The sequence below is a fragment of the Condylura cristata genome, unplaced genomic scaffold, assembly GCF_000260355.1.
Source record: "Condylura cristata isolate star-nosed mole 26May11 unplaced genomic scaffold, ConCri1.0 scaffold00016, whole genome shotgun sequence".
NCBI lineage: Eukaryota > Metazoa > Chordata > Mammalia > Eulipotyphla > Talpidae > Condylura > Condylura cristata.
The window spans coordinates 13492046-13502474 of record NW_004567117.1 but is presented as its reverse complement, the minus strand read 5'-3'; the positions used below and the strand labels follow the sequence as shown (position 1 = coordinate 13502474).

Genomic DNA, 10429 nt, shown 5'->3' with positions numbered 1-10429 from the left:
CCTGAGACCTGAAATGCTGCTTGTCCAACCTAGTTACTGTCTGCCACTGACAGTCACTATCCTTCTGGCTGTTTCTTTCTTCCTTTTTTTATATTTATTTATAAGTATAAATAAATGTTTATACATACAAAATGGGGTACAGGCCAAAGGTGTAGGGGTTGAGAAGATTCGTCAGAGACAGAGTAGGGAGCACAACATGCAGATTGACAAAATATACTGCTAAGGGGAGCAGTGGGTGGGTCAGGAGAGGTCTGCTGCGCCACATGGGTTACCCCCCTGGCTGGGGATTGAACTTGTGCTGCAGTGGCTACAATAGCTTCGTAGTGCTGTGCTTTAACCCGTTGCACCACCATGGAGGGCCCTCTGGCTATTTCTAACCCTCTGCAGGGCTTTGATAACGCTCTTCCTGTAGAAGTTAATTTGTAAGGGATTTTCCAGTATATCCAGAGTTACCAAATGTGTTGATGTCAGGCTTTAGAAAAATACTGATGCAGGGCCTAAGTTTTACTTTGACTCATACAGTTAGCTTTTTCCCTTTTACTTTCTAAAAATCTTAAGGCAGATTCTGTTAGTGGCATTTCAGTCACATTATTTAGCCCTAAAGTAAAGTAATATTAAGTATCAGCATATGGAAGTTGTGTCTTGTACTAAGTAACAGGGTCCCTCTGTGATGGGCTGATTGCTGGGCACCACCGACAAAGGTTTGGGGAATTCAGATCCAAACAATACCAAAGACTTAGGATCAGTCAGTCTGCTGCAAACTTTTCCTGGGGTCCAGGATTACAGTGAACAGAGGTGCAGCCTCAGGTTGACATTGCTTTCCTCGAAGACAGTGGATGTCTTGAAGGTGTGTCTGTCTGGGTATGCCTGAGGCTCTCACGTGCATGACAGTTCTTCCTTTTAAATGTCTGTGGCATTAAAATGAAATTTTTCTTTTCTTTTTCAGAACAAGTTTGCCCTCCCCAATGTTTTCCAGAAATGACTTCAGTATCTGGAGCATCCTCAGAAAATGTATTGGAATGGTAAATTAACTATCAGTTTTACAGTATAACATTAAACAGATTTGTGGTTCTTTGTCCTATCTTTTGGAGAGATCCTTAATATTTGCATAAAAGTAATGAATAATTGCTTATTAAAATATTGAGTATCAGAAATCAGGAAATGTCCTGTATTAGGTTTTCCTGACATTTGAATCACTGTTTTGGCCATTTAACATAATATGACTTTAATGTTTCTTTTCATTGTCAGGATTTAGGAGGGAAAAAAATGTTCTTTTCTAGTTGTTAGAGCATATTCATATTTCCTGATAGAATTGCCCAAAAATTCTTTCAAAAAGACCACATTTCATGGGGCCCTGCCTGGTGGTGCAGCGGGTTAAAGCACAGTGCCATGAAGCTATCTGCAAGCACTGGAGCACAAGTTCGATCCCCGGCCAGGAGGGTGACCCACATGGTGTGGCAGACCTCTCCTGACAGTCCTGCTGCTGCTCCCCTCAGCAGTGTATTTCAGTACATCTTAAAAAAAAAAAAGTCTCCCATAGAATAGAATTTTACTTACATGTCTTTGCACAGAGCAAATTTTTGTGCTTTGGCATATTGGACATTTGGAATGTGTGTGTTTTGTTACCTATGCAGGCACATCTGATTTTGGAGGGTACAGTGGGGGGTGGCAAAATGGACTGTGTGCCAGTCCCTGGATTCCCTTTAAAATAGCAGTCTACATTGCCACCCTGCAATAGTTATATTACAGTTCTGAGTGGAGTTCTCTTAATTTTCTAGTGTGACCTTTGACCAGCATGAATGATGAAAATGTTAAAACTTAACATACCTAAGCAGTCCTAAGCTGCTCACAAATCTGCCTGGACATTACCTTTTTAAATTTTGCAATTTAGTGTGCAAGCTGGGAATATGCCAGGAGTTTTGCATGTACTAAGAAGTATAATCACTCAAGGTTTTTATTCTGATGCTGGAATGCCTTTCAACTAATGATATGCCCGCTTTGGCATGTTTCTATGTCCCCTGTCCACTGAGACTTCCTAAATGTAAAGTCCAAGGAGCTGGTTACAGAAACATTAATGTTAAAAAACTATTTTCTAATTCTACTTCATGTACAGTAACTCAGTTAAACCCTGGAGCTGGATAATGTAGAATGAATCCCAGTTCTGCCTCTGATCTTTGAGACCCGAGAAAGTTGTCCTACCTTCCTGTGTAGTGTTTCCTCTTGTGTAACATTAGGAGAATAATTTGGACCTGAGAAGTGTATTGAACAATAAGGTTTTATAGAAAATGCTCAGGGTAGTCTCCGGTTTAACATAATGTTCAGTATTATCATCAGTGGTTAATCCCACTCAAGAATCAGGAGACCTGGTCTCTAATCCAGTTTCAGTTCTATTAAAGTTCATCAGTACAAACCATATGTATATGGCTAATGTATATATGCTTATATAAGAGTATTACATTTTAGTCACCTTAGAATTGGGATTTATCAGGATAAAAATTTAATATCTACGTATAGTCTAAGAGTCAGTATGTCTTAAGCCTTTAGAGAACATATTTACCATTATGATCCAGTGTGCAAACGCACGTGTGTGCCTCCCAGAGGCATACTCACCATTGTAGCAAGCAATATTCTCCATTATCTTAATGCTGATTCCAATAGGGCTTCTGTAGAAACCCACAGTTACCACATCTGTCTGAAAAACTTTGGTCATCAGGGTTTGTATGAAAATGTCTTCTTGGCCATCCTGAAAAACACAGTGTTGGCTCTGGCTTGGTCTGTCCCCTACTATCTCCTGCCTCACTGGGTGGCAGCCTGAGTGGTGGTGATAAGTTTATTCAGGCATAGACCAACAATCTGTCCTGTTTATATCTAAAGCATTCTGTATAAAGGGAGAAAACCATTGTTTAAAAGATGGAAAGTAGTATTATGTTGGATCACACCTGTCATACTTTGAGAGATACTTTTGTCTCCTAGAAGAATAGTCTTTTACTTTTAGATACTTATGTGTCTATTTGTGCAAATAGACACATAAGCTGAATCGTAAATAAAGCAAATTAAAGCAGAACTGCTTGGATTGAAAGGATCTCATGGAAGGTTTTGGAACGTCTCGTTTATAGAACTTACAAATAAAATCACAGAGAATTGCTGCAAGGGAAATATTGTTTTTGGAAAGTGTCCTGCTGAGGTTTTGTTAAGAGATTAAAGTTCTAGAAGATATTTATCAATATGTATTTATGTAATGTTCTTTAGGTGTTGTCATAGGACCCCAGAAGCATTCACTCAAAAGGTGTAAGCAGAAAGTGTGTTGTATCTTGAGTGAGAAATCAATTATCACTAAAATAAATTTTTGTTGTTGCCTGCTCCAGTAATTGCCTCCTTCCATCCTCCAAGGAAAAAATAGGTCAAAACTCAGAAAATTTTAGTGTCCACACTTTTTATTACACTTCACTGAGAAGTGAAGGGCATTTTTCAAATCCCTAATATGTTCATGGTACCTTTACAGTTAATAATCCAGACACTTCATCTCAGGTCTGTATTGTATGGGCAGATCTCAGTTATAAAAGCTATGTGTGGGTCCTTCAGCTGCTTCCTCCCTTTGCTATGTATTCCCAATTTCTTAATAATTTCATAGTGATAAGTCTTGAGAGTAGTGGAGGAAATTTGGTATTTAACAGTAGCTTTTCACCATGTCTCTGTTGACTTGAACATGCCAAGTCAGCATGAAGACTGTGAACTTACTGCGGGTGACAGCTTCACAATTCTGTATGGAACTGAGGTTTCATCCACTTTTTCTAAAAGTGCCCCTCAGTTATCATATGATATTCTCGTTTTACCGTGAAGTGTCATTGTACAAAATACATAGCATTTAGGAAGTCGTGATAGAAGATTATCTGCCTTGTATGGCCTGAGAACACCTGTTTTCATTAGGAGGGAAAATCAGAGCATCTTCATTATTTCTCAGGCCGGACCCGATGCCTGCATTCCTGTTCCGAACTTTCCTGCACCTCCTTCACTTCCACAAACATATATGTTTTGCTGTGCTTTTCTTTGAAAAGAGTATAAAGACATAGATTTCTATAACTAATGACACCTTTTCTTTTTCCTCCCAATCTGTTTTGGACAGGATTACATTAACCAGAATGTTAGTTTATACCACTTGAAATTAATACTTTACATAACTGGAATTCAATCCTAAATCTCTTTGTGACTGGAGTGTTTACCAGGTAAATTCCCAGCTCAGAATTTAACACCAATATCGGTTAATAGTTTGAAGCCTTTGTTCCTTGTTTCCTTACTGCCATTGCCCTTTTGTTGAAGGACTCTAATCCCATTGTCTTGTTTTCTCTGTTTTCTTCTTTCTCTTCATTCCAACCCCTTTGGACATTTCAGCAGGATTCACCTGGAAGTTAGGTCCTGGATGATGAGATTTAATGACTTTGGCAGCCAGGATTAGCAATAGCAAAGCCGGGTAGGCCCCAGGCCCAAAATTTGACCCTCTTTTTGCTATGTGTCTTGGGAGCAGATATTAATGTTGGAGTATTATAGAAGACGAAAAAGTTTTTACACATGCTATTTTTTTTAAAAGTGGAAGTGTTATACCCGTCTCTTAAAGTTATCCAGTAGAACCAAATACCATAGTGACTTGAATACTATCATTCATTAAATAAAAATAAGAGCAAGATGTTACTTCTGATTTGAGAAGTTTATAGTTCTAGTTACTCCTTTAACTTCTATTCGTCTTGTATATTTGCTCTAGAATATTACCCTAACTTAATTTTTTATCTTTGAAACTCTTCTACTTATTATCTTATATTGTGCTATCACCATATTACACATAAAATGATCATTTATGTCCTATAATCATAGGATTTTAGTACTAAAGATTTCTTTGCATCAATTTAATCTTAAGATATGAGTATATATAATGAAACTAAGCATAACAAAATTTATGAAAACGCTAGCATAAAAGCAGTGCTGAGAGGTGGTCCAGGAAGTAGGCTTCTGGATACTTCTGTCTGTTCCATGATGGAAAGTGCCTTCCCCATCATATATCAGTGCCAGCCTGAATCAGAAAAAATAATTTGTTTCTCCTCCACCAAAGCTTATCAATTACACTGAAATGCCACTTTGAGAAACAGTCTCCTGGAGCACCTCAGTGAGCACATACAGTCTCAGCATATCACCCCTGTTGGCTCTCCACTTCTCCTGCAGTTTGATACTGCTACAAAGTCAGCACTGGCTCAGAGACATCTTCGGGGGCTCTCTAAGTGCCTACAAATTTAGAGATAATGTGTGGCCTTTTCTGTGTCAACTCATGTTGAATTCAGACTTATTAAAGTGGATAAAGTAGAAATTGTAACATGTGGTGGTAAAAACACAGACTCCAGCACTATAAGATGAATAGCAAATATTGACATTTTAAATTCCAACTTCTGGTATTCTCACTTATGCAGGAGAAGCATAGAAAAGAATTCTGTTGCAGAAATGATTTCACTGTTCTATACTGTCAGAGAATTCCAGTATAGAAAGAAGCTTATAACTCTGTGACCTCTTACATAGTGTTGCTTACATGAAGAAATAGAACTTTGTTTTAGTGACAAGCCACACATTGTTGTCTGAGCATTCTTCAACAAAGTCATTTTAAAACAGCAATGAATATAAAAGTTTATATTTATAGTCAAATATATTTTTCCAATTGACATAGGCTCCTGAGAATGAATTTCATGTATTACTAGAATAAGACAGGGTTTTCAGTAACAGTCATGTTTTTATTTCTTAATAGATTCAAAGATTAAGAAACCTTACTCACATTAATAGGCAGATGGGAGTAGGAGTCTTGTGGGGGTTTTTAAATATCTAGCAGTATCATTCAGGTTTTTGACCCTTTACCAACTACATGCCAAAAATCCGATTACATTACAAAAATGGTTTTGTATGACCCATTGCATGACAACTCAATTAGGACTTTTTTCAGTGTTGTTGAAAACAAAAATTTGAAAACCTTCACTTGGAGTGCAGGTGTCCCAATCCCTGGGAATGTACTAGAAGAACTTTATCAGGACTCTCTGAACTCTCAATTCATGTCACTATTTTCCTATCACTAACATATACCTTTCAGCATTGACAAAAGGTGAGGGGAAAAAAGTGAAATATTTTTTGGAAACCCATGTTTCTCCATATATATATTTTTTTTTTTTTTTGATGAAATGCTTTTCTCTCACCATGAGCCTTAAAATTTTTCCTTCGAATTTTCAGAATGAGCTCATTCACTTGCTGTGGAATGCCTGCCACATACATAGCAGTGGGCAGAAACATCCTGAGCACTCCCAGGAGTGAGCTGGTATTTCTGGTCTCATAAGCACATTAGCATATGTCACTGTGACATCTGTCCTCAAATTCTAAATCCAAAATAAAAATCTAGATAAGACTTGGAATTTTACCAAATCTGGTACATTATAAATACTGAGTTGAGAGACTGAGGACACAAGCAGCAAAGTAAAGGAAATCTAGCTTCTCTGCCACCACATTCCACACTGATCTGAGGTTAGCATGGAGAGAAATGACTGGAAGCCTGGTTTCCCTTTTATTTTAATTGTAGTAACATTGACTTACAACACTGTGTGTGGTATACAATTAGACCTCTTCACATGTGTGTGCCCACACCAGACCCACACCGGGATGCCTGTAGATCTCTACTACACTCCACTGAGGCCCCTCCATGCCCTGCAGTCTTCCCTTCCACTACCCCTCCAGAATCCTCAATTCAGTAGTCAGATTTTTTTTTTTTTTGCTTTTTTGCTTTTGTGACCCTTTGTTTCGTTTCTCTATATTCCACATACAGGTGAAACCAGTATTTATTTGTCTTTCTCCTTCTGACTTATTTTTGCTTAACATCATCCCTTGCAGTTTCATCAATGTTGTTACAAATGGGAAAAGTTCACCTTCTATAACTGGAAAGTATTACAGTATATTTAAACTACACCTTCTGAATCTGCTCATCTGTTGGCCACTTAGGTTGTTTCCATAACATGACTGTTGTGAATTGGGCTGCAATGAACATAATAGTGCATAGATCACTTCAAATTAATGTTTTTGCATATGTCAGGTGGCTGTCCTGGAATGGAATTGCTGGAATGTATGGTGGATTTTGTTTTACTATTTTGAGAAACCTCCATACTGTTTTCCATAGGGGCTGGCTCAAATCTGAGGTTCTTTTCCTCTTTGTTCGTGACAATACCTGTTTCTGGTGTTTTTGATATAGGGCTTCCTTACAGATATGAGGTTCTATCCAGTTGTGGTTTTGATTTGCATTTCCCCTCATGATAAGGGATGATAGCATTTTTTCATGCGCCTGTTGGAAATCTGTATGTTTTCTTTAGAAAAATGTCTATTTAGGTCTTTTCTGATTGGATTGTTTTCTTTTTGTTGAGTTGTGTGGGTTATTTGTGGATCTTGCATATCACCCCCTTGTCAATGTATGATGTACAAGTATTTTATCCTACTTGGTATGCTGTTTCCATTTTAACATTTTTTTGACTTTTGTTGTGCAAGGTCTTTTCAGTTTGAGGTAGTCCCATTTGTTTATATTCTCTTTTGTTTCTGTTATTGTTGGAGATGCCTCCACAAAGATACTACTGAAGTCAATGCTGTGGAGTGTTTTCTTTTGTGAATTTTAAGGTTTCAAATCTTATGCAGATCTGTAGTTCAATTTAAATATTTTTTATGGATACTTTCAGTTAGTGATCAGTTTCATTCTTTTATATGTGGCTGTCCAGTTTTCCCAACACCATTTGTTGAAAAGATTGTCCTTTCTCCACTGCATACAAATGGCTACTTTGTCATAAATTAACTACCAAGAGGTCTCGTTTAATTTCAGTACCATACTGTTTTGATTACTGTAGTTTAAACTCTGGGTGTGTGGTTTGTTTAATTTTTTTTTTTTTTTGAAGAATGCCATTGAAATTTTGATAGGATGAAAATGTATATTTCTTTGGTAAAATGATCATTTTAGCAATATTATTTCTCCCAGTCCATGAACTAGGAATATTCTCCCATTTCTTTGTGTCTTCTTGTTTCTTTTAACAATGTCTTAAACTGTTTCAAATGCACCAATTATTCAATTTAAGTTTACCCCTCAGGTACTTAGTTCTTTTGATATGATTATAAATAGAATTGTTTTCATGATTTCTTTCTATTCTAGCTTGTTTGCATATAGGAATACTAGCTTTTTTTTTTTTTTTTTAAGATTTACTTATACATATAGAACTGGGGTACAGGCCAGAGGTACAGGGGCAGTGAGAGGGTTCACCAGAGACAGAGCGGGAGCAGAACAGGCAGATCGACGAAGTACACTGCTGAGGGGAGCTTCAGGTGGTCAGGAGTGGTCTCACGTGCCATGTGGTTACTTCCAGGGCAGGCAGGGATCGAACTCATGCAGAAGTGGCTTTAGCTTTTTAGTGTTGTGCTTTAACCTGCTGCTCCAACAGGGAGGGCCAGGAACACTAGCTTTTATAAATTGATTTTGTAACCTGCCACTTTACTGAGCTAGTTTATTTTCTTTAATTGTTTCTGAGTGGGGTATTTAGGGTTTTCAGTGTATGTTATGTCATCTGCAATTAGTGAGAGTTTTACTTTTCTCATAATTTGGAGTCTTTTTGTATTTTTCTTTTGTCTAATTGCTCCAGCTTGGATTTTAAATACCACTTTAAACGGTAGTGGTGAAAGTGGACATCCTTCTCTGGTGCCAGATCTTGGAGGGAAAGCGTTCAGCTTTTCACCTTTGAGTATGACATGCCCATGCATGGTTTTTATTATGTTGCAGTATGGTCCATCTATCCCCACATTTTGAGGCTTTTATCATAAATGGATGTGGAATCTTATCAGATGCTTTCTCTGCATCTATTGATATGACCATGTAATTTTATCTCCTTTCATTAATGTGGTTAATTACATTGATCAGTGTTTGGATACTGAACCATCCTTGTGTCCCTGGATTAACTGCCACTTGGTCATGGTATATGATGCTTTCAGTGCATTCTTCAATTTGGTTTGGAAAGATTTTGTTGAGGATTTTACATGTATATTCATTAGTGGAGAGCTTAGAAACCCATTTAGTGCTTGCCTCACATATCTGGGTGAGGACCCTGATTACAGGCTGACTACAGATAAACAGACTTGGCCAAAGACTTGAGTTTCTTTTTCTAACCTGGGTCTTAAATATTTGTACATAGTGACATAAGATATTAGACATTACACATATACAGTATTTTCCATTTCAGTAGAATTTAGCCTTCCTTGTTTATTCAGTGCTCAAATGATGAAGTCGTCCTTTTTTTTTCCTTCTCAGTTTGTCAGCTGATGAGAAATTGCAGTTAGAGTTTTTTTCAGTTTCATCATTGGTTGCTACCAATTTGCATGGATAAATTTAAACTTTGCTTTTAGCTGGGTCACAAGGTAGAGTTGCTTGGCATAAATATTTAATTTTTCCAGCTGACTGAAGCACTCAGTGGTAAAGGTATTATAGCTAATGTTTCTTGCTGAAACTTCACCTTCATAGTGTGCATTGCTGCTTTTTCTGTTATTGGAATGTACACCAAACTAATTAGTTGTAAACAGTATTTAGAGAGTGCTACACCAAACTTCATTGTATTATAAGTAAAACTGGACTCTGAATTTCCAAGAGGGAATGAAATATAATTTGTGTTCACTAGTTTTTTCACTACTTCCCTATTGCAGATTTTAAAAATCAAAATATGTGTAAGATTATTTAAAAATAATTATAAACTAATAGAAGCAATACAATTTCAAGTCTTTTGCAGTATTGAGAAGTAGCACATAATACTCTTTGAGGTTGAAGGGGGTATGCACAGCAGTTCTGGGTTACACGCCCCTTGGCGCTCTGTTTAGCTAAAATGCTGAGCCACCCCTAGCACATCTTTTATTTCCTTAGTGAGCATTTTACAGTTCAGAGTTCTTTTATTCTTGGGAAGGAAGCGTGGTGGGAGGGGAATTCAGAATTAAACTTACAATGAAAGTTCTTCATTCCTTTAATGAACAGATCATTCCTTTAAAATGAATTTCATCCTTTTATAGCTCACAGAGTGAACTGCAGAAAACAGGAAATGGCATAGTTTGTGTCACATCTGAGTCAAGGGATAGAGCTCATGTTGCCACTGCAGAGCTCTGTCTGTGTGACCTGCCCCTCAGTGACTGGAAAGGACATCCACCAGCCCACAGCGAGATCCCTCCAGTGGGGATGATAGCCACTGTCCTGGCTGGGGCCCCAGGAAGGGCAGATGTCCTTTCCTTCACCCCTTTGCCTTTTAAGATCAGAACTCACAAGCCATGCATGCCACTGCGTAAGTAGCTTTCTATATAGATTGACTGCCCAAGCTGCAAGCCTTTCTTGCCTCTTTGCACTTAAAATATA

General features: G+C 37.7%; 1 protein-coding gene across 4 annotated transcripts in view; it reads left to right on the top strand.

Annotated features, from left to right (window-relative positions):
- Positions 1 to 10429, top strand: part of OSBPL1A (oxysterol binding protein-like 1A) — a 182137-nt gene that overhangs the window by 150952 nt on the left and 20756 nt on the right. For all 4 annotated transcript variants that reach the window (XM_004683793.2, XM_012725894.1, XM_004683794.2 and 1 more), the window contains one exon: positions 947 to 1022. In XM_004683793.2, coding sequence (XP_004683850.1) covers positions 947 to 1022 — 76 coding nt within the window. The remainder of the gene's footprint in view (positions 1 to 946; positions 1023 to 10429) is intronic.